Here is a 26303-nt window from a genome sequence, read left to right on the forward strand (position 1 = left end):
TCGTCTGTTTCATATTCGAGGTGGCTATTACCTCTGTTGCACACAGTACACAGCTAAAAAGGGGCTGATCATAGGGGTGTGCTGAGAAATGTTGAAATAACTGAAGCTCTATGACCAAATTATTGAGTGCTTAGAGTGAAGTTGAACACAGTAGTTTTAACTGCACAACAAATGCACACGTCTCTTACACTCCAGGCTCATTATTTTTTCTTATTTTGACTTTGCTAACCTGCACACATTATGTTCAGAAATTTCCTCTGTAGGAAAATCTTACAAGGTCATTTGCTCAGACAAGCAGAATACAATTGTCAAATTTTTAAAAAAAAAACGTTCTAAGGGCTTTTATTTTAATTTAGTAAGATAATTCTACTGAACAGAAATAAAATTATTGTTAACTGGCCGTATCAATATATACAAATTGATCTTGAGTTTTGGAGACTTCAATTAAACTAATTATACAGTTTATTAGAAATTCTGTTCTCTATGGACACTATAAAATGATTTTTACCTAAAATAGAAGATTTGTGTTCGACAGAGCTTCTGCTTCATGACATAAAGTGCTTTCCTTTGCTTTCATTGAATTTAAGCTTATTCATGAGGCAAAAACACATGACTAGCCTAACAGATGACTTTCCATTGCCTTAATGCCTGTGGAATTCTAGCCAATAATGGAAGCTTAGTTCAGCTAAGGAGATAATCCAGAAAAATGCAATTCAATTGGACAACTAATGCAGCCAGTATCATTTGCTACAGATGATCACAAAAGATTCATTAATAATTTTCTATGAAAAAAATTCAGATACATCTAAACATTCTTTTCAAAGTAACCTAAAGTCTCCTCTCTGTTATACCAATGGCAATCATAAGATCTCAAAAAATAGAAAGAGGTGATCAGTCCTTCTGACATATGATCTGAGAATCAACTATCAGTAGATATATATTAGTTTTTCTTTTTGTGCTGTCATGATGTACATTTCAGAGCAGCAGGATTATTAATTCTCTATCAAGTTGCTCTTGTCATGTGTACTACTTATTACTTTTAGCGTTTCAATTAATGTTAAGCTACAATTTGTACAACTCAGTTGTATTATTTCTTTAAGAGATGCTAGGAATTGTCTTTTATTAACCGATAATATTCTCTTTATGATCATGCTGTTTAATTCATGCTATAACGGTGATCTAGGCGACTACATTATCTTACCATGAGAAAAAATTCACCATAAAATTTGTTTGATTAAAGAAATTTTTCAAATAATTTCTTCTTTGAGACAAGAATAGTTGCCTATGGATTTTTAATATTTGTTTCTGATTTATGTTCTGTGTAATGCTAACATATTAACCATTTTTCATTGTCTGGTCAAAGAGTAAGAATGTAAATATATTTTCTTTTTGTTTTTGCACCAGCATCAATCTTTCCAACAAAGTAGGATATCCTGTATTTATATAAGTGGAAATGATTATACACCCAGAGAATATCTATTTTATTTTATTTGTATGTGTTTTCATACTTTTTAATTTTTTAATTTTAATTATTATTGTAAAGGTGATATACATAAGGGTTACAGTTACATAAGTCAAGTATTGAGTACATTTCTTTTTTCACAGTGTCATCCTAATTTTCTCCCAGTTTTCTTTCCCATCTGGCTTCCCTTTCCCACAAGTGTCTAGGGAGTATCACTGCTGACTAAGTTCATCCTCTGTCCCACTATTTCTGTGCTTCCCTTGAGAATATATATTTTAAATACCTTTTTCACATAAACATTTTATCTTGGAATGATTTGAGAATTACAGAAAGTTTGTAAAGATATTGTTAGTTTCCATATTCCTTCACACAACTTTCCCCTAATGTTAATAGTAATTACTTTTGTCAAAACTGCTAATCAAAACTAGCACAATGCTAATAATGTATTCCAGATATTAAAGTAATCAGCTACTTAAATCTAGCAAGAAATCTGTAAAAGAAAACCAAAACTATTGAAAGAAAGAACCCTATATAATTTTATACCCATTGTTTCTTGCAGTTATTTTTGCTTTAAGGTAATGTAGAAGGAGTCTTGAGATACAGGTGAAATATAATAACATAGTTTGACTGTCAGTAATACGCATCTAGTTAAAATACATTGCCTTGGTATAAATAAGAAAATTGGTAGCCTGGTGCTAATGGCTCATGCCTGTAATCCTAGCTACTCAGGAGGCTGAGATCTGAGGATCACAGATGAAAACCAACCTGGGCACAAAAGTCCATGAGACTCTTATCTCCAATTAATCTCTAGAAAACCGGAAATGGCACTGTGGTTCAAGAGGTAGGGTGGTAGCCTTGAGCTGAAGGACTCAGGGACAGTGCCCAAGCCCAGAATCCAAGCCCCACGACCTGCAAAAAAAAAAAAAAAAGTCACATTTTGAAACCTCAGTAACAAAACAAGTACATACCAGTTTTCCATACCCAAATGGAAAACATTATGTTGAAAATGAGATAGTATTTAGAAATGAAGTTGATAATCTCAACATTTACCCATGGTCAGATTCCCATTGTAGATTCGAAAACAATCTGCTTTTTTTTTGTTTTTTGCCAGTCCCTAGGCCTGAACTCAGGGCCTGAGCACTGTTCTTGGGCTTTCTCAAGGCTAGAGCTCTACCACTTGATCCATAGCACCACTTTCAGCTTTTTCTATGTATGTGGTATCAAGAAAGTGAACCCGGGTGTTTGTGCATGCTAGGCAAGCACTCTTACCACTAGACCAAACTCCAGACTCCAACAATCGGCTTTTTGTATTTTTTTTACATCCTAGACTTTAAACATTATATTATACTTAAAAAATAAAGAGCAGAACACCTGGCTCATAATTATAACCCTAGCTACTCACAAGGCTGAGATCTAAGGATCATGGTTCACTGCCAGATCAGTTAGGGAAACCCATGAAACTCTCATCTCTAACTAACCACTAAAAAGACAGAAGTGTCACTGTGGCAAGTGGCAGAGCCCTAGACCTTAAGCAAAAGATTCAGGGATAACACACAGACCCTGAGTTCAATCCCCAGGACACACACACACACACACACACACACACACACACACACACACATGCATAATAAGGAAACAAATTAAGATAAAAGATTCATTTTTAGAAAAAAGAAAAATAAAAAGGCTACTAGCCAGACACTACACCTGTAATCTTAGCTACTCAGGATGCTGAGATCTGAGGACTGGGTTTCTAAGCCAGCCCAGAAGAAAATTCCACAAGATGCTTATCTCCGTGAATCACAGAAAAAACTGGAAATGGTGCTGCAGCTCAAGTGGTAGAGTTCTAGCCTTCAGTAAAAGTAGCTCAAAGATAGCACTCAGACCGGAGTTCAAGGCCCAGGACTACTGGGAAATAGAAAATTAAAAATAACTATAAGTAGTCATGAAAATTAAAATGTTAATATTAATGTTTTATGATATTTCATCCAGTGGGGGTAAAATATCTGGAAGGATACTATTCTCCTCTTATCTGAGGAGTTATAATCCAAGTTCCAAGCGGATGACTGAAATTGTGGATAGTGTTGAACCTTTATTTACTATGATTTTTCCTACACATTCTGATCCTAGATCTTAGCAACTGCATAATTTATTATTTTTTCTTTTGTTATTAATAAAGAATGTCTTCCTCTTCAGTTAAAGGAACCACTGTACGGCTCCTCTTTGTCACACTCAATCAGCATCACTTCTTCTGTACTTTGGTGCCATCATTAAGTTTAAAAAAGTGTTACTTGAGCACAAGTATTGCAGCGTTTCTACAGGTAACTTGATAATTCCTGATACCTGAAACATCCCAGTGACAAACAGGCTAGTAGATTGTACAGCACAGATATGCAAGCAAAGAGACAGTTAGGGTTCAGATAGATCAGCATGAGATTCATCAATCTACTCAAAAGGGCACACAACTTATATACTATGAAATGTTTATTCCTGGGGTTTTCCATTAATATTTAATACAGGTAAATATTTGTAAAATTACAAATATTTAAAATTGGCAATTACATCTTTTCAACACTGTTAGATACCTTATGAATCAATACATAATGTAAGCACTGCTGGTAACAGAAAATAGTGCATACAGTTGGAAAAGAATCTAGAATTACTTTATCCACATTCACAAACTCAAGGCCTAGGTGATTACTTTCTAGATATTTACCATGAAGAAAGTCATATGTATGTTAAGCAGGAAATACTTAAAGAGTATTTAAAGCAGCCTTGTTTATAACACAAGAAAAAAAACCTGAACAATCACTACCCAGAGAATAAGTATACACACACACACACACACACACACACACACACACACACACACACACAACACTTCCATTAAAAAAAAACTACAAGATGTTGTCTGGTATTTTCCCTGCAATATATTGGATATGCTTTTAATGCAAGGTATTAGTGAAAAGTCACTGAATTCTAGTTACCTAGTAATGATGCTATTTTGTGTTTCAATAGACTAGAGATACAAGAGAAAATTAACAATAATTTTAAGAAAAACATATATACAAATGTATTAACTAAAGATGGTATACAGAGAATTTCAATGGGGTAACGCCTTTGAATAACTAACCTATAAAGGAACAAAGTAAATATCAGGAAGCTGAAACATGTGCTATCAAATGGCATGAAGTCAGGCAGAGTGGGGGCTGATGAATGGAGAGAAGAAAGAAGGACAAATATTCAATGTACATATGTGAAAATAGAACCAGGTAAATTGAAGGGATGGGTAGAGTTAGGGGAGATAGATGAAAGGGATGACATTGATTAATTGATCAGAATGCATTGTATTCACAAACTGACATGTTGAAATGATATAACTACTTAAAACAGGAAGGAAGGAAGGAAGGAAGGAAGGAAGGAAGGAAGGAAAGAAGGGAGGGAGGGAGGGAGGGAGGGAGGGAGGGAGGGAGGGAGGGAGGGAGGGGAATGGGGGGTAGAAAAGAAGGCAAGGGGAAGGAAAGAAGGAAGGAAGAGGGAGGGAGGAGGGAGGGAGGGAGGGAGGGAGGGGAATGGGGGGTAGAAAAGAAGGCAAGGGGAAGGAAAGAAGGAAGGAAGAGGGAGGGAGGAGGGAGGGAGGGAGGGAGCGAGGGAGGGGAATGGGGGGGTAGAAAAGAAGGCAAGGGGAAGGAAAGAAGGAAGGAAGAGGGAGGGAGGAGGGAGGGAGGGAGGGAGGGAGGAGGAAGGGAGGGAGGGTGGGAGGGAAGGAAGAAAGGAAGGAGATAGGAAGAGAGATCTTACAGTGTAGATCTCTTAGCAAGTTATTTTATATATAGCAAAGCAAACACAAAAACAAAAAAACAAAACTAATAAAGAAAGAATGACGCAGACGCAGATTCACAGATGAGTACCTTAATAATCATGTTTTGACACAGCCATGCTTGTAATAAATCATGTTGATAGCTATGACAAGGAACCATAAACAGAGAATTCCTCTTATTCTTTCTTCCCTTAATTTATAGACCTATCCTTAGCTGTCTTTCTTGTTGTTAACCATACACTAGATTGTTTTATATAGTTTTCTAGAGTATTTTATGGTTTAAAGTCAAAAGGAATGCCAACATCAATCATGAATTCTAATAAGCTTTGTAGAGTGCTTATTATGTATTCTAAACTCAAGTTTACATGTGAATGATGGTTTCATATGCACGGATTTTCAGAAAATTGCATCTTGCAGTACATCTATCTATTACCCCTAGTGCCATTGGTTTGTAGTAAAAGCAGGACATAAGAAGCCATTTCATGAGCATCTTCGAAATAATGACTGTGGTGTTTTGCAATAAAGTTGAACAGCAGCCACTAACTTCACCAGGAAGTGAAGCTGATGTACCTAAATCTAAAGCCAGCAGGGAGTCGAACGACCAATGTCACATGATTCAGTAGAGCTGTTTTTTGAAGCCTTTTCTATTACAATTATTCCCTCTATAAATTACAAGAGTAATAACCCCTGTTTTCAAGAGCAATCATAACCTAAAGCTACCAACAAAAGCAAATACTAATCTGGCCTTTGTGTTACTAAGGAAAAAATAACTTTGTTTCATTCCTTTTTCCTCTGCCAAAGGCCATTTGGATATTTATAACATCATTGAGGACCATATAAAATTATCAATACGGGCAGATAACTGTGGGCAACTGACATGCCTGTCCCATTATGTACCAGAAGATTTTGCAGGACTTCTGTAATGGCCCACTGGCCAGATATTCTATCCCTGCATGGCAGGAAAATAGAAAATCCCGAAGCTGAAAGAAAACAAAAGCTCTCCAGTTTCTCTGACTTATTGTTCAAATTAGTGCTTCTGACCTTTTCTTAAAACATTAACCATCACAAGGCAGGCAATCAGTGGGAAGGGAGTCATGTGCTCCCAAAGAAAAGGGCAGAAATGTTCACTGATGGGAAAGGAGATTAGTGAGGAATAGAGGAAGAGCCCCTCCTACTTTAGGCAATCATGTTGAAGATTAGTTATCTGGCAGAATCCCACATGCAATTAGCAGCTCTGACATCAGGTGACCAGCAAATATAAAATATTCAAGCTCAGCTCTAAAGGAAGTTCAGCAGAGAAATCTCTGAATTTAAGGTACTGAAGAGATGCTCCATGAGGAATAGATGGAATCCTTCCAAAATACTCCTAGGATGGGGGATGTTAGGCCAATTCATTCCTTGGAAATCTGCTCCCATTCTTACTTTCAGATCCATGATTAAGTGTTGTTAATAGCGATGACCTGCTAATGAATGTTTTTGATAATTGGTATCCAGGATGAGTATTTTTATATGAATAGAGGTTTTAAAGGAAATTACTAGGGCAGTGGGTTTAATTATATGTTACCCATTTCAAATTTTCAAAGGTAAACTGCTGTTTTTATTACTTGTTAGAAAGGTCATTTTGCATTTGGAAAGTGGGTTGGAAAGGGCTCAGAAACTTTTTTAAGAGTAAAAAAAAAAAGAGAAGGAGAGAGAGAGAGAAAGAGAGCTTGCATGACTCCATTTTGCTTGCTTTCCCAGCTGGATTGTTAGCTGAGAGCCTCCATCCTCTCTCCGCAAAAGGGTTGCACACCAGCTCGGCGTCTACCACCATGAAATTTTATCATCTCTTCTCCCAGGAATCCATCTTCCTCCTCGTGCTTGTTCAGCAGGCCTGGACTCAATTCCCACGTGAGTGTGCGACCGTCGAGGCTTTGAGAAGCGGCATGTGTTGCCCCGACCTGTCCCCCTCCTCTGGACCTGGGACGGACCCCTGCGGATCCTCTTCCGGAAGGGGCACGTGTGAGGCAGTGGCTGCCGACTCCAGACGCCATAGTCCCCTCTACCCCCACGAAGGCAGGGATGATCGGGAGAGATGGCCCCTGCGGTTCTTCAACAGGACGTGCCACTGCAATGGCAATTTCTCAGGACACAACTGTGGGAGCTGTCGCCCAGGATGGCGAGGACCTGCATGCAACCAGAAAGTCCTCACAGGTAAGTGGGGAGGTGAAGAGGTGCACGTTTGCCAGGAGACTGACTCCTGCATCAGTTGAGTTGAAAGACTGTCTGTCCATCACAGAGCTCAACTTCTCCTTTCCATGTTGTGCAAACCAAACGTTAGACAATTTAAGAGATTTGGTCAATTTTAAAAGCTGTGATTGAATCCGACTTTCTGACTAATAATATTTCATTCTAAGACCATGTTGCTGAAAACCCATTTCATACTTGGAAAATGAACTAGTTTTTTATGGCTCCGGGGATGTTCCCTCTTACAGATTCAGAAAGTTCAACCCTTCCATTCTGGTATTTGATAAACATGGAATCCATACTGAGATATCTTTGGCTCCTCCTATCTCAGATTCTTCAACGGATTCCTGCTGACCTACAAAGAAATTCCCGATTGTAATGGCCAAACTCAGGCACTTCCAAGAGAAGCCTAAATATGAACTGAGAGCACAGCATTAAATAGTTAACAGTCAGCAGTACTTGGTTGTTTTCTGTATGCCACATGCTGGTACAAGGGTTTAACAGACCATCTACTGAGCCTTTATTATAGCAGGCTGTGGTCTAAATTGCTTTTATGCCTGCTCTCTTTGATCTTTACAACTCTATAAAGGAGGTATTATTCCTATCCACATTTTACAAATGAAAATCCAAAGTTGGAATAGTAGTTCTAAAGAAAGAAAAAAAAAGTGTTTGGTCGTAAAGGCTATTATACCACCTGCTTTGGTTTTGCAAGATTTATGCTGTGAAAAATTAGAAAACAAGAAATCATGCAAATAATTAGAAAACAAAGAAATATGCCAACTATGAGCAGAAATATAGATGACAGAATCACAAAATCAGAAAAATCTTCAAATAAGATGAAAGAAATCACTTGAAATTCTAGAGTAAATTGGAATGAGAAATAGAAAGGGGGGGGAGAGAAGAGAGAAATCAGGCTAGAAATCTTTGAATCCCAATATAATACAACAAATGGAAACTTCTGTATCTATTTTTACATTATATACTTTTATGCATACAATTATTTAAACTGCTGCTTAAAGCACCGTTAGTGCATATGTGTAAGATATATGTGACACAAATGAATTTTGTGTTTACCATCGCCAAAATTTATGAACATGTATTTCAAAATCCTAAAACAATCCAAATTCTGAAATATATCTGGTCCCAAGCACTTTGACTATGAGATGTTCAACTAGGAAAATAATGTATAAAATATTTGAATATAGGTCTCATGTAATGACCTATGGATAAATGAGGCACTGTATGTTACAATATGGTTATGTGTGTTCTCTACCAATTCTCACACAAGACAGATATTTTCAGGGCCGGGAGTTTGGCCTAATTGTAGAGTGCTTGCCTAGCATGCACGAAGACCAGAGTTTGATTCCTGGGTACCACATACATTGAAAAAAACAGGAAGTGGTGCTGAGGATCAAGTGGCAGAGCTTTAGCCTTGAGAAAGTCCAAAGACAGAGCTCAGGACTGGCAAAAATAGACAGATGTTTTCATGTCTGAATTTTTCATCCTTCAAGTCAGGAGAAATCTTCTGGACTTAAGCACAGAAGAAAAGACACATCTTGTCCAGGCACTGGATATGGCAAAGCGTACAACCCACCCTCAATTTGTCATCGCTACTAGACGATCAGAAGAAATTCTGGGACCAGATGGCAACACGCCACAATTTGAAAACATCTCTATATACAACTATTTTGTTTGGACTCACTATTATTCAGTCAAAAAGACCTTCCTTGGGGCAGGGCAAGAAAGCTTTGGTGAAGTGGACTTCTCTCATGAAGGACCAGCTTTCCTCACCTGGCACAGGTACCACCTGCTGCAGTTGGAGAGAGACATGCAGGTATGTGTGAAGCATCTCAGTCTGTCTTTACAGACCAGAGGCCCAGTGAGTAATTCACTTCCGCTCACTGTTGTGAAGTGATCAGAACATAAGATGACATAGCATTGTCACGTTATTAACCTGCCTTTGACAAGTTTAGTAAGTTTTTCTCCATGCGGATTACTTTTTGTGAAGTAAAAAGAAAGTCATGACAATAACGAAAACACCAACTGAGATATTTTTACACGTTCATTAAAAGTTTGGAAATATTTTATAGCTTGAAAATTGAAAACGAAAATGATTCATACAATGTAAGACCAAAGAAACCCACTTAATATATCATCCTTCTGGACATAATGTAAGCAGAAGCCTCCTAGTTTGAGTAAAGTTGAGTATATAGAATTCTTTTGTTTTCTCTTTTCTGAATACATAATACACCAAATGGAGGTGTTGCTTCTTTTCAATAGTTTTTTTTTTTTGTCTTTTAAGTCAGAGACAAAAGGTTTTTCTATTTGGATGGTTATATTTTCATTGAGCTAAATTTTCCCATGCCCTTTTAACAGAGTATAGCCTACAGACAAATCTGTCAGAAAACACTTCATATAATATGTGAAAGAAAGTATATGCTCACTTTCTTGACTTCAGTAATTGTTTCACTAACATACCTGTGTGTACATATATGTTAAAACATCATATTGCATACCTTCAAAGTATGTAATTTCTAAAAGATCAAATAAAAGCACACCAAACAATATTTGAAATACCTCTTTTTGCCATAACTCAAACACAGCTATTTTATTCTTGTATTTTTTTAGGCTGGCACATTTAAAACATAGTCAAGCATCTGATATATGTGCTGCATTATTTTTTTTACCAGCTACTCCATTTCTTAGGAAAATTATTCTAATTTTAAGATAAAAATGTAAATGATTAGACCTCCTTTAGAAAGCCCACAAACTGCTAGGCATTGGTGACTCACACATACCTACTCTGGAGGCAAGATCTAAGAAACGCAGACTGAAGTCAATCTGGGCAGGAAAGTCTGTGAAACTCTTATCTACAGTTAATTGCCAACACTGCCAGAAGTGGAGCTGTGATTCAAGTGGTAGAAGGCTCGATTTGAGCACAAAACCTCGAAAACAGCACCCAGGCCCTTTTCAAGCCTAGGGCTGGCACGTGAGTGCACCCATGTGTATACACACACACACACACACACACACACACACACACACACACGTTATTTCCTGTGTGAAATAACAGTAGTAAATTTCTAACACCAAGTAAAATTTGAAAAGCTAATTGGAAGACACGCAAGGTGTTTAAGTTTATTAATTGATTTGCATCATACTTATGTCAGCATTATTTCAAGAAAAAAAAGAGATTAGGAAACACAATTGATTTGATAACATGAAGAATAAAGTATTTGGATTTAGTCTACCCTTGTGTACTTTGAGAGTGACTGAATGAATTCATCAAGAACTCTGACATTATATATCTGCATTTTATATCTGCAATTACAAATCAGATATTTAGTAGGTTATAAGTAGATAAATCCGTCACTTATAATTGACTCTTCATGTCTTCAAGTCACACTTTGATAGACACATTAAAATGAAAGGGCAGGTGAGAAGTACTATGTTTCAGTTTTGCCTTGGGTACATTTCACCCTCAATGACTTACATGCTTAAAACCCAACAGCACAAGTCAGCTGACATATTATCGTCTAAAAGCAAGGCACAGCTAAAATGCCACATGAATATACTCTGGTTGCCAAATGTCAGTTGCTGAACCGCAGTCTGATTCTTAACGATCCCTGGGAAGCTGTCACTAATTTTTGTGCACCACAAAGATAGCTTTTTAAAAAGCAATTACAGAGCTTTGGAGATCATTAACTGAGGTTATATTGGAAAGCTTTGAGGCCTCTGAGTTACTGAAGACTAGGAAAATCTTCTCCAGAAAAACATTTAAAGTTAGTGGATCTGTGGCTCAAAGTGGAAGAGTGCTAGCCTGGAGCAAAAAGAGTTTAAGGACAGTGCCCAGGCTCAAATTCACACTCCTGAACCAATTTAAAAAATTCAAAAGATTCTCAGAGGTTTTTCTGCAAAGGCTAGCTTTGAAAACTATTTAAACGGTATAGACATATTAAATGTTTGAAAGACGAGAGAAAACAACAACATACATCCATTTAACTCTTACCATCTGAATATCACACCCCAAAAGCCAAAAGAGTGTAAAACAAGTAAAATACATGTATATGTTTAAGAAACGTACTGAAATAAGTACATAATCTGGAGCAAATCTTTTAAATGTGAGATCAGCTCGAAAGAGAAATTTAATTTATGATTGTTGTGTAACTAATATAAATGTCGTTAACCTGCCAAACAAGGAAGGAAGTTTTCCTTAAAAATAAATTTCATCCTGAGTGGCATTTTGTTTCTTTTATGCCCATATGACTCCTCACTGTAAATTATAAGCTTTAATAAGTAAAGAGTTTAAGCCTCTGCATCCCTCAGAACCACTGATAGATTAACTGAATCTATAGAGGCTAAAAACAAGTAAAAGAAAGGAGGGGGAAGGAAATGGGGACAAAAGCATGTGTGAGAAATAATGTACCTACTATCTGGCAAATGTAACTGTAACCCCTCTATACATTACAATAAAAAACTAAACTAAATAAATAAAAATTTATGTCAAGGCAAAAAAAGAAATTGAATAATACAATAAAATTATAATTATAATTATAATTATAAAATAGTATCACTTAATACAATTAAGGGTTTTGAACCAACACTAACCTCAGTAAAACAAAACTTAGAAGTGCATTGGATTTTATGTATTATTATTATTATTGTTGTTCTAACAATTTTGCACTATAAAATAAATCTGCTTTTGTTTTATATTGATATGTTTTGAGAGAAAGCATAAAGTTTCATTATGAGATTGCATCAAAAAGTAAAAAAGAAATGGACAGACTAAAGCAAGCAAAGAGGAAGGGGGTAAAAAAAGCCCAGAGTCTACTAACAGTTTCTTGATCTAGGACATGCTTCAGGAACCTTCTTTCTCCCTGCCTTACTGGAATTTTGCAACTGGGAGAAACACCTGCGATGTCTGCACGGACGACTTAATGGGATCCAAAAGCAACTTTGACTCCACTCTCATAAGCCCCAACTCCGTCTTTTCTCAGTGGAGAGTGGTCTGTGAATCCTTGGAAGATTACGATACCCTGGGAACACTCTGTAACAGTAAGTTCCAGATTTCCATCCTAGATAAAGAGATTGTGGGCTGCCTGGCAGGACTTCTTTCTATCAAAAAGATCAAAGTACTGCAAGGTGTACTATTATATTATTAAATGGACTGCATGTACAGAAAGGCCCTTAGGTACTGAACACCTCAGATAATTCAGGCAGTCCATAGTAAGGAGCACAGGGGATGCAGAGAGTACCTTTATATTTTTACATTGTGTTGCTTGAGTCATTTGGTTAGTCTGTTGCTAACTTCCTGACTGCTAAAATGCCTAGTTTACAAATTAATCTTCATACTGTACTCAACCCAGCTTATTATTCATGTGTCTTGGGTTGAAATTTCAAGGAAAAATTCCCAAGAGAATTTGAAATGGGGATGGGAGGGAGAGAGAGATTGAACTGCTCTGGGATGAAGGAAGGGAGAGAGAAAGGGGGAAAAAGAGGAGAAAGATAAGGGAAAGAAGAAGAGGAAAAGGAGGGGCAGGAAGAGAAAAGCGAGGGGAGGGGAGAGGAGGGCAAAAAGAGGAGAGGAGAGGGGAGGGAATTATGTCTTCAGTCAAAGAATTACAAAGCAAAAGTTGGTTCTAAGGGACCCTTTCAGAAAAAGGACAATTTTGCAACAGGTGATATCTACATGCTAATTGCCTTTAGCTTTCATACAGTAAACATCAGAGAATGCAAGCCTTAGCCAGTTTTGCTAGCATCCTTTCTCTAATTATTAGATGACTCTGTCACAGATCAAGTATATATTCCATACAAGTCTATTAGTGGGCTTCTGATTCCCTTCCATCAACTCTATTATTATCTGTCCTTGAGCTGTTAACATATAATTATATTTTTATTATTCTGTGCATGTATAATGCTTCAAATGTTAATTAAAAAGTAACATTTAAGAAAAAACTGCTTACCAAGACATGTGAAAGGGTATCAATGTACGTGAATTAATGCACCTTCTATCTGGCAAACATCATGTAACCCTTTTATTAATTACAATAAAAAAATTTAAAAAAAGAAAAAACTGCTTTCACCAGAAAAAAAAATTAATGTATATCTTTCATTATGAGAAGACTATTTAGTTATGTATAGATATAACAAATGAGACATTATATGGAAATAGCTTCTGGAAATTAAAAATTAGAGTTGGTTTATATTTACTTGACATGATGAATAAATGGTCCCATATCTGGCAGAAAAATGAAATTAAGGATTAGGAGGTAGCTTCAAATACTAACCACAGATTTCTTTTCTAAGCAGGTTATTTGTTGTTTGAGGGTCTGAAAGTTTGCTTTATAGTTTTCAATCCTGCTGATAACTGGCTTTTCCTTGTCCCTGTAGGGAAAATATATTTTTCTCTGAAGACCATTGGAACAGACTAACACAAACTTCCCCTAACCAACCTCCTCCCTTTCCATGGATCTAAGAACTTCAATTTCCTCCTAGTTCCTAATGCATTCAGTATAATGGACTCATCTCTCCCTGAGTTCTTCCTAATATTCGTCTGCTTTGGCTCCTCATGGTTCCTGTAGCCCATAGTGCTGCTACACTACCCTCTACTCCCAGCCAGGTCCCTTTTCAGAGCCAGCCTGAATGCCCTCTAGTCAACAGCATCCAGAAAAGAACTCAGCACCTAGTAAAGGCTGGCACTGAGCCAGGGTAAGGGAGTCACTGGGGAAAAAGAGCAAAGCAAATTCTTACTGTAATCACTTTCTTTTTATGATAAATAACAAGAAGCTTAGCATCCCCTGTTACTTTCTTCAGTCTATTTATCTTTGATATTTCTATTTTATCTATGAAATTGTCCTGAGTCCTTCAGGGTGCTTTGTAAATTTATTCTTTGTGAACCATTTCTGTAACAATTTGACAAAAAGGTCCCCTTCCTTCTCTGCCTTCCCTCACTTAAGGCATGTATCACATTATCTAACCACAGCGATATGTTTACTTGTTCCTTACTTTCCTTCAAAACAATTATTTTAGTCCCAGTTGCCAGTGGCTCACATCTATAATCCTACTATAATAGCTACTCCTGAGACTGAGATCTGAGGATCACAGTTCAAAACCAGTCCAGGCAGAAAAGTCCCCAGGATACTCTTATCTCCAGGTAACCACACAAAAGCCATAAGTGGTATTGTGACTCCAGTAGTAGAGCATTAGCCTTGAGCACAAAGAGGCTCAAAGACAGCACCCAGGCCCTGAGTTTAGGCCCCACATCCAACAACAACAACAACAAAAGAGGACATTAATTGATCAAAAAGTTGAAACGTATGGAAAAAATGATCATGGAGAAACTCTGTTGTTCTACTCATCTAGTATAATAACAAATAGAGGAAATAACTGAAAATTCTATGTAATTAAAATATACACCACTTACCAAAGATGTTTAGAGTTTTTAAATTATATTTTGTTTTCCAATTCCTGTAAAGGCTTGAAGTAGATGATGCTAAATGGTAATTTTTATGTACATATATTTTGGTTTTGAATTTAGGTTTGTGAGATTATTTTATCGAATTCATAGAATTCTGATTACGATGCATTCTTGTAGGGCAAAAAGGGCATACTTTTTTTTTGCCAAAACTGAGACCTGTATCTGTATGTCTAAACATTTTTGTTAATTCAGATGTTTCTATCACATTTTTTTTCTTACAGAGACAGGACACTAGATTTCGTCTTCCTCTTTCATATCACATTTTAATTTTTTTTTTCCTACGGAACAGAACTTACCTTTCAGTGCTAAAACCTGATTTAGTGCGCCAAGTTGATCTCTACACTAAAAATTGGGAGAAAATCACAACGAAACTCCTTTGTACAATTCACATACAGTGGTAAAAAAAAATAGAGAAAACAGTTGAACAGTTTTATGTGACATATTGTGAACCTTCTCTAAGTGTTTGGCTGCCTCATTTTCTTCCGCAGGCACGGAGGGTGGGCCAATCCGGAGAAACCCAGGCGGGAACGTAGATAGACCCATGGTGCAGCGTCTTCCCGCACCTCAAGATGTTGCTCAGTGCTTGGAAGTCAGTGTATTTGACACACCTCCTTTCTATTCCAACTCTGCCAACAGTTTCCGAAATACCGTAGAAGGCAAGTAAGCCAAACTGGTCATCGAAATTAATCTAGTGAAGAAAGGAGGCTGAAGTGCCCCGAGGTTCACTAAAGTCTTCGAACACCAAATTGATGCTGTGACAGTTTCACAGGGACAGGGTTACCTATTTGAGGTGATCACAATTATCAGCTCAAAAATGAAATTTCTTCAGAAGGAATGGTCAGACCACTGCTTAATGATAATAGGAGAAACCATTTGAAAGTTATTTGTTCTTGAAAAAATCGGAAAACTTTTTCAACTGAAATTTCCAGCCATTACCAGGCTAGTATATGTAATTATGTGTTGTATCCTAGCAATAACAAAATATACTAAAGAGTTTCTTTTTTGAGGGGGGTAGGAGTAAATGAGTAACAATTATTTTCATTTAAATTCCAAACAATTAGTTGACTTTTGGAAGTCTGGTTTGAGCATGTCTTATTCAGATTGTATAAACTTGCAACATTTTTAAAGGCCTATAAAAGTTTAAAGTAGCATCTGCTTATTTTTATTTGTTTTTGTTTTATTTAGCAAGAGTTTTGTAACTGAAGAACTGAAATCTAAATATATGAGATGATTATCTCAAGATATTCAAGAGTTAATAACAAATCGTAGATTCAAATCCCAAGTCTTGTGTTTCTAAATCATCACTTCCTATTTCTCTATATCCAATTTGACATATATTAAAAATTTTAGACACATGTTATTTTTGTTTACATTTATTATAAATTTGTTACTCTTAAACTGACCTTAAATATGGCATTGTACATTTTGGATAAAATTTACTCCATAAAAAAATAGAAATGAGTTTCTTTGACCTGAAGATCTGCGATACTTGATACATATCATGATAACTTTTTTCTGAGATTGGACACATAGAACCTTATGCAAGCACCCTGTCACTTTACCTACATACATAATTTTATGCTTGGATTAGTAACTCACTTTGTCCAAACTCATTTCAAACACATGTCCCTGCCTTTTCCTATCTTTCCACCATATTCAATTCTGATCATTAGTTCAGATTCTGTTCTCTTTTATTATCAACATCAAAATAAGTGTACAATTATATAGTTTTAATAATTATGTTAACAATTCAATAGTTATTACCTTTTGGTTCAACTTATATTCATAAGCTATAAATACAGATTATATTTTATTAATGTCAATGAGAAATCAAATGATATTAATTTCTTAACACTATGAAAAGGCATGCTTCGAAACATATATTTAGATAACAAACAATGTTTTAATGCTCTGTGAATCAAAAACTAATGGGATATGTAAGAGAAAATATTAACCACTGAATGAATGGATAAATCTAATTATGCAACAGTCCTCCAAACCAATTATACACACTTAGAACTCCATCATACATTGAAGGTACTCCACTTTTTATTTGTGAACAGATTTATCAGAAGTTAGATATCTTTTGACAGTAAGTTTTCCAAGTGTTTAAAACTAGGACAGAAATTTTAACTTTCCCACAAAAATAACTTTCTAAAAATAAACATACTGACCATCATTCACAGTGAATCAGGTGCGAGAGTCAGGTAACATCTGGTAATTTAAGTTTCCGGATAGTCAGAGAGATACTCTCCCAATTCAGTCAGCACTTTTTACTCCAGACTGAAGATTTTCACTCTTTACATTTCCATACAGAATAAGGTCTGCATGTGTCAACATACAGTATTCTATATACGTTGACTGGTCTCCTTTGCAAGTCATTATTTTTAACCTAGAGGCTACATTTAGAATGACTTGTTTAAAACCAACCTAGTTCTGAGTCTAGCAAGTAAATGTCATCAACCATTGGTACAGAGGGAAAATTTAGACTGACAAATTTTAGAAAAAAATGTTTCTAAACATAATGATTGCTGTTGACTTGAAGAGTGAAGTATTTGCAATAATGTCTGCTATTTTCATTCTTTCTTTGACAACTAGGTTACAGTGATCCCACGGGGAAATATGACCCTGCCGTTCGAAGTCTTCACAACCTGGCCCATCTATTCTTGAATGGTACAGGGGGACAAACTCATTTATCTCCCAATGATCCTATTTTTGTTCTCCTGCATACTTTCACTGACGCAATCTTTGATGAATGGCTAAGGAGACATAACACTGGTGAGAAGCTTCCATAGACCTTTTTGCAGGCTTCATTAAAGGGGCGGTCTTGATGGTATAGTTTGTCACTTAGGGTATCACTTCATACACGTAAAATCCACTACAAAATAATTATATAAATGGCTATACTAGGTAGCCATTTCCAGATAGTCAAAACAAATTGGAAATTACACAAATCTCTCAGAATGTTATTTATCTTAAGAGAATCATTTGTGTTCATTGTGAAAAAAATAATACTGTATTTCCTAATATTTTATTGCTTATTATATTTTCCATTCAACATCCTCCTCATTGTTCTTAATATGAATGAGAAAACCTTATAGAACAATTCAGTGTTTCAAAAGAGTAAAAATTTACAACTTAAAATCCACTTCAGAGCTTTATGGCCTCCCATGAATAGAAATGTTGATCAACCTGAAAAATCAATGTAAGAAACCTCTTTTAAGTTCATTTCAATGATGTCTTACTTACATGAGAATTACATGGCTTTTCAAAACTATGAAATCATGGTCACTGTTAAAAATATCATGAATTTTCATATTTTGAAACTATGGTAAATTTGACATCTGTGATTTTACTTTATATGCACATTAACATAATACTTACATTTTGATTTGCATTTGAGTGAGTATGTGTGTGTTTGTGTCCCCAACCTATTCAGGACCTAAACTGATTGATTGCTCAAAATAGTTTATTCCACCAGAAAATTGTTTCAGAAACAATTTTACATGAATATAAAATTGTCAATCAAGATTTCATTAATTGAAACTCCTTCTCATAGTTCTGATGCATTTACCTACATAACCATACCCACAATGAGTTATCTGTAATTTAATGTCAGTTTTTCATGTGAATCAAGAAACTAAGATATATATGATGCAATCTAAGGTTAGTAATCTAGATTTTTATGCTCTCCAAGCCATTTACAATGCTATTTATTGACTATTCCCTAATCTATAGCTACATTTCAAGCATTGACTTTTAGCAAATCTTCCGAAAGTTTTTATTATAAAAACAGATCTTTGTTTTAGCCATCACAATGATCATTTTATATACGTTTAACTAGATGACTTTTATTACAGCACAAGAAAACTGGGATTAAAAAGGAAATAACAAAACCAATTTTTTGTTAAACATGGCTTCTGAGAACTAGACATAAATGTGCAAGTCATATATGTATAGCCATTCACAATGCCATGAAAGCTGATCATTATTTTCAGGAAATAGTGTCATAAGTGTCATAAGTATCCTGACAATTCTTTTCAATGGAGTTTTCTTTCAATTGTGAAAAAATATCATTCAGGTGCCCAGAGTTTGACCTAGTGGTAGAGTGCTTACCTAGCATGCACGAAGACCCCAGTTCGATTCCTCAGTACCACATACATAGAAAGAGCCAGAAATGGTGCTGTGGCTCCAGTGGCAGAGTGTTAGCCTTGAGGAAAAAGCCCAAGGACAGTGTTCAGGCCCTGAGTTCAAGCCCCAAGACTAGCAAAGAAAAAAATATGCATTCCTTTTTCTTTCATGCTTTGCTGAAAAGTGATGATTTCGCATTTATTGATTTATTGATTATTACATTTATGATTTGCATTTATTAAGCATTCTCTGGGAGCTGGGAATGTATTAGTGGTAGATTCTTGTCTAACATTCATGAAGACCTGGATTCAATTCCTCAGTACCTCATAAACAGAAAAAGCCAGAAGTGGTGTTGTCACTCAAGAACTAGAGTGCTAACCTTGAGCAAGAGAAGCTCAGGAACAGTGCCCAGGCCCTGAATTCAGGCCCCAAAACTAGCAAAAGAAAAAAAAATCTAAATTTTAATCTAAAGACTTTGGATGAATCAGGAAAATACCTTTGCTTCTTCTTTTCCACCTGCTCTTTTTGTTTGGGCTATAAATATAATAAGGTTTTTTTGTTACCTACTAAGTAGTGGACAGAGAAATACCATAAATTAAACACAGTCAACTAGCCTACAGAATATTTCTGATAATATGTGGATACAGCATTATAAGTATAACTACTTGTCATTGCATGGAAACTAAAACTCAAATATTCAACATCACATAAATGTTTTTTTGGAAAGCATTGTCATAAAGCAACTATTTCTTTGAGAGAAACAAAAATAAAACCACTACAAGAATTTCTAAAACTTTATAAAGTGAAAGTATTTTAATATAACTTTTGAAATAGAGATTAGAATACTTTTTCAAAATGTACCAAAGGTTTTTTTTTCAAAAGGCTTTTCAAAAATCACAGAATTAGGGCTGGGAGTTTGGCTTAGTGGTAGAGTGCCTGCCTAGCATGCACGAAGACCCGGGTTCGATTCCTTGGTACCATATACATAGGAAAGAAGCCGGAAGTGGAGCTAAGGCTCAAGTGGTAGAGCTCTAGCCTTGAGAAATCCCAAAGACAGGGCTTAGCCCCTGAGCTCAAGCCCAGGACCGGCAAAATAAAAAAATACCAAAAAAATCACAGAATTTAGAGTCAGAATGGAGCAAGAATTGTATTTTAGAGCTAAAGGTAATTGCAGTCATCTACATTATAGTTTCCATTCTGGAATCCTCTTACTAGACATAAGAGTACAATACAAACATCAAAATACTATCAGCACTATTAATTTCTCTTTATTGACATTATAGATATGTGTAACATGTAATTCAATTTTTCTGCTTTTTTGGGGGGGGGCGGTCATGGGGCTTGAACTTGGCCTGGGCATTGTCCCTGAACTCTTCAGCTCAAGGCTACCACCCTACCCTTGAGCCAAGCCTCACATCCCATTTTTTAGAGGTTGATTGGAGATAAGAGTCTCAGGTCCTTCTGTGCTCGGGCTGGCTTTGAACCTTGATCCTCAGATCTCAGCCTCCTGAGTGGCTAGGATTGCAGGCCTGAGCCACCGTGCCCAGCCTTCTCTGCTTTTTTTTAACTGAAAATTATGACCCAAAATTTAAACACAGAAGTTCATTCAATTCATTTTTTTCAGTTTCTACATATCTCACAATGAAAGAAAACCATTAATACACACACACACACACACACACACACACACACACACACACACACACACACGTGTGCTTTCACAAATATTATCTAAGTTCCAACTATTTCCTGGCATTATTGTAGGTTCCAGAGTATCATTTAAAAACTCAGAAAAATATTGCCCCATGTAACTTCCCTGCTAGTGGAAATGATAATAAATATAATAAACATACACTACATTAGAAGATACTCACTCTTTGTAGACTTAGTATCAGAAGGTGAGGTAAGAAGGCTTGTGTAGAATGGGGGAGTTCTATAGAAAAAACTGCTGAAAGGAGACCAATGTGAGTGAAGCAGAGCGGGAAGCTGGGAGAGAGTCATGAGGGATAAGTAATATCAGAAGGAAAATAGAGAGATACTCTTGTTGGGCTTAATTCTAAGAGCGATTGGAGTTCTTGCAGGTTCTTGCATAGAGAAGTTATGTGACAATCCAATCACTACTGTTAATTTTACTGTTATCCCTCCACTCATTTTAGTGGGCTTAACTTTATCAACAGCTGGGTTGAGATTAATCACATTAATACATGAGATTAATCACATTAATGCATGTGTAGCTTTAACAAATCATCACTAAAAGTACACTAGAATGTGAGTTCCCTGAGGGCAACAGGTTTTGTTATCTTGTTCCTTGCTATAGTCCCAGTGTCTAGACAAGTGCCCAACACAAGCCATGATCAATGAATTTTATTAAATAATATATAATTAGTTTTAATATATAGTATGTGGAAACTCACTAAAACTATAAGCTCTTGACCTTTTATGATCATTTGTTCTTCAAATTAGCTGCTAAAGCATCCTTGTCTAAACCACAGTGACTTTTGCATATAACATATGCAGAAAGAAACCTTTGTATGCAGCCAGCCTCTCACGTATATCACATCTTGTAAATATATTCCCATTAGTGTCTGTCCCAACCCACTTCCAACTCTGGTTTTTTGATAATCCACTTGGTATTTCTATAAATATAGAACAAACAACAACAGAAAGCCAATATTTTTGCTTCAACCTACTATTTTTTGTCCTTGCCAGAAACTCATTCATAAATGTTTTATACTTAAATGACTTCAATCTACACAGAAAGATGGGAAGTAGAAAAAGTAAATGGTATCCCATGTAAAAACTGGAATTAATTAAAATATGAGAAAAATATAAAGCAGAAATACTGAGAGGCAAAGACAACCTCTAACAGATACAAAATTTCTCAGACTTAAAGTATAGAGCACACTACAGCAAATTACAGATCTATCTTATTTGCCTGAGAAATGAATTAATGAATTGTTAGTTTCTGTTATCTGAAACTAGAACAATTGATGATTAACATAAATGATACAATAGTAGTACTTCTGGATTTAATCATTCTTTTTGTATTAAATGATATATTAGTGCTCTATTCTGAGCATTTGAACTCTATATCATGAGACTGTGTTTGTCTTCATTCAGGAAAAAAATATCAAGAATATCTTACCATATTCTCTTTTAGTAGCACCCCTTCAAAACATAACACTGACATTGAAGTTAACTTTTTGTCTACTAACAAGTTGTCTTTTGGCATATTTTAGATATATCCACATTCCCATTGGAGAATGCCCCTATTGGGCATAATAGACAGTACAACATGGTGCCATTCTGGCCTCCAGTTACCAACACAGAAATGTTTGTTACGGCTCCGGACAACCTGGGATATACCTATGAAGTTCAATGGCCAGGTGAGCCTTGGAAAAATATTTATTCTGTGATATCCTCCCCAAACACGTTCGTTATCTTTAAAGTAATTGCAATCTTCTGAGGCATTTATTTTCACTAGGATTCTTGTTCAGGGCTAAAGAGAAAGAAAAGCTCATAGCGACCTGGAATTTGGCTGAGGGTGTGGCACTCTATCTCATTTAATAGCCATACCTCTAGGTGAGCCTTATAATGCTGAGTTTGCACATAAGGAATCTGAGGCATTGAGAAGCTATATCTCATATATATTCCCAGCACAGAGACAAGATGTATTTTGAGCTTATTTCTGTGCAAAACCCCCCATTTTTTTCCTCTAGATCATTTTGCTTTCATATATTTATAAGTGAAGAGAGACTGAAGTATTTTTAGCTTTTTCTGAGATTTTGACATGCAAAATGTTCTTGTTCAAATTTAAATCCCTTTCTTCCTGGGCATGTGTGTGTATACCTGTAATCTCAGTTACATTCAGTTACATTGGAGAAAGAGCTTGGAAGATCATGAGTAGCCAGCTGGGTAAAGTTAGAAAGACTGTGTCTAGAACAAAAACACTAGCCAAAACAATTGAAGCTTGAGCTAACCAAGTTAAGGGCCTGGGTTCAAGTCCCAAATATCACCAAAAATAACATAGTAGAGGAAGACAAGATCTGAAAACTCTTGGCTCCAATCAGCTATCATTTCAAACAAAGCAATCTTAGACAAAGAACTGAAAACCTTTGACCCATCATCTCCTTGAAAACAACCATCTATTCCTGTATGGTATACTCCATAAAAGAAATTCAAAAGTACCTTTGAAATAACAAATGTTAGGTTTAAGGCCACCTACTCAAGAAACACCAACTGTGGAGATATCTGTTAAAGTGCCTAGAACAGTGCTTACATTTGAGATGTTACAGTTTTGGTGAAAACTATTTTAACTGCTATTTGCACTCATCTTATTTTCCAAACAGGTCAGGAGTTTAGTGTGCCTGAGATCATTACCATAACGGTAGTAGCTGCTCTGTTACTCGTTGCCATCCTTTTCATGGGTGCTTCTTGTCTGATTCGTGCCAGAAGCAAGAAAGATGAAGCTCGTCAGCCTCTCCTCGCTGACCAGTACCAACAGTATACCGAAGAATATGAAAAACTTCACAATCCTAATCAATCTGTGGTCTGATGTCACACCTCCTCCACTTTGATGCATTATCATTAGGATGCAATCTGATTGAAAATGAATAATACGTTACTACTCATTATTTTGTTTTTCTTACTTTATTTCCTTCTTATTCTGGCCTTTGTAGGAACTGACAGCCTATTTGGGGGTGATCGAATTATCAGTTCTGTTTAAAATGGTAAGTTGCTCCTGCATGAGCACCACACACATTAGGTTGTACAGAAGAGTTTTCTCCATGTACGCATCCCATGTGAAGTGGAAGAACAGGAAATGGCGGGGACAGATGTCAGAAAATGGTTACTCTTGGAAGGACTGACTGGAGCAGGACACGAGGGTGTCTATACCTTCTCCTTTCTTTTCTTTTTCTTCTTTGTGGTACTGAGGATCAAATTCAGAGCACTACGCATATGAGGGAAGTTCTGTGTATACACAAATGGCAAGACTTCCCAAATTAAGCACTGAAGAGCTAAGCATCTTATTACATGTAAATTATATATCAATCTAAAACAAAAATGAAATTGTGTTATATTAAATAAATAGTGCTTGGTTGCACCAGCTCCATAATATTTAAAGGAGTAGTGTGAGGATCTTTAAAGATCGACTATATGCTATAAATAAACAGCTATGTTTTGTTCACATGCAAAGAGAATCAAACTTGATCATAAACCTTTCTTTATACTAAAAGAGTGGACATATTTCTGGTGTAAAAATGTGAAGGCATTTAGTCATTGACATTGATTGGCAGATGCACAGTCAGCCACATTTATCAGTTAAAATAAATTATGTAGAATTACAATTGGATCTTGGCTGACTTCTTCAAGCTGGTAATCTCCTTTGGGTGTCAGTATATCCTTTTCTAAAATCTTAGAGGAAATGAGAAATATGCCCATAGTGTGCTACAGATGGTATTCTACACATGCAGTTTCATTTATACAACAATCTCTTACTTCAAAAATAACTAAAATATTGGTTTGTAAATGGCTGTTTCTATCCAATTCTACAAGAATTTGTTCCCTGTTTTCTAACATGAATGTTCTTCCTTTTCTACCTTGTATTATGGAACAATATTCTCAAATGAACTATACAAGTTGTTTATAATTGAACAAACATCTTTACAAAAAACTAATGCAGGGGCTGGGAGTTTGGCCTAGTGGTAGAGTGCTTGCCTAGCATGCATGAAGACCTGGGTTCGATTCCTCAGTACCACATACATAGAAAAAAAAGCCAGAAGTGGTGCTGTGACTCAAGTGGTAGAGTTCTATCTAGCCTTGAGAAAGTCTAAGGACAGTGCTCAGACCCTGAGCTGAAGTCCAGGACTGGGAAAAAAAAACTGATGCAAAGAAAATAACAGTATGATCTTTACTCTATAGAAAATAGTTAATTAGCTATTCTAACTTATTATGTAGAAACAACACTAGAGTTATATACCCTGACTGGTTACTGGAGTTGTATACAGAAAGAAATTTTAAAGTTATATACACAAATTAAATAGGCAAATCATTTCCAGAGTAGCACTCGTTACTCACTTCATTTACTTGAAACACCTTTTCATTTAATAAGATAGTGTATATGTCAACTTTATAGAAAAGCTATGGTGAGATGTAAGATTTCTGTGTATGAACAACATCAATGAAACTACCTTACTGCAGAATTTTGAACATCTATTTTAGAAACATCTATCAAACACATGCCAAATATGAGTACTGCTTTAAGGCACTGTGGACTTTTGGAGAAGCAAATTGGGACTGTAAAACTGAGAAGGTCATGTTTCAAGGAATGCCAATGGATTTACCAAATAGAAAAGAAGAGAAGGGCATTCCATTCAGAAGTGACAGCATGAGCAAAGGCGTCTAAGTTTCAAAGAGCACAGAACAGTTAAAAATATAAAGTAGGTCAGTGTGGCTAGGGAGTAATTTTTGTGGAGGGGTATAGAAAGATAAATTGAGAATAAACCCAGAATATATACAATCCTAAGACTTTTGGAATACGTCCTGTAGAAAAGGGGAGACTGGAAATCATAGACAAGCTGTGTTTCAAAAGCAGCAGTGATATTTGTAAATGGTTACAAGAGGAGCCAAGAGACCAAGATAGAACATGTTTTACAGGAGAGAGGAGGGGAACCGGACCCAAAACATAAACCTTAATTGTAAATAATTTTAACTCTAAGAGAAAACTACACTCACTATCTTAACAACCTGTCTAAATGTGACCATTTTTCTTGCATTTAGAAAGAGCATTTTTATTTATTCTTCAGCTCTATATGATTGAAGGAATTATTTTGGCCATGGCCATTCCTATAATGTGGTATAAACCAATAACTATCTTAGAGATTGTGCACTCCTCTCACTCCTCTTATTCTCTTATAAACATTGTAAATGTATTGCCCATACATGTTAAATTCATCCTTGCTTATTGCAGTGGACCACTGCAGGCCAATCTTCCCATTGATATAAAGCTTCTTGGCTTCACCTCAGAAGAGTTAGTCCCAATGTCTGAACCTCCCTGGGCCTTTCCCCAAGCATGCTCTCACGTCTGTGGTACTCAGGTTATATCCTGTTTTCATTCCCAGAAACAGACTTCAGAGATAGGGGCAAAGTACACTCCTTGTAATTTTTTTTTAAGTTGTAGAGAGTTAGGT

General features: G+C 36.2%; 1 protein-coding gene across 1 annotated transcript; it reads left to right on the forward strand.

The window, feature by feature from the left end:
* The first annotated feature begins 7090 nt into the window (after positions 1-7090).
* On the forward strand, positions 7091-23668 carry Tyrp1 (tyrosinase related protein 1). Its single transcript, XM_090329102.1, has 7 exons — positions 7091-7472; positions 9017-9339; positions 12356-12560; positions 15471-15638; positions 17581-17760; positions 22353-22499; positions 23463-23668. Exons 1-7 carry the CDS (start codon positions 7091-7093, stop codon positions 23666-23668), a joined length of 1611 nt encoding a protein of 536 aa, XP_090185228.1.
* The last annotated feature ends 2635 nt before the right edge of the window (positions 23669-26303 follow it).

The sequence above is a fragment of the Megascapheus bottae genome, chromosome 3 (genome assembly GCF_031878675.1).
Source record: "Megascapheus bottae isolate mThoBot1 chromosome 3, mThoBot2.hap1, whole genome shotgun sequence".
Lineage (NCBI taxonomy): Eukaryota > Metazoa > Chordata > Mammalia > Rodentia > Geomyidae > Megascapheus > Megascapheus bottae.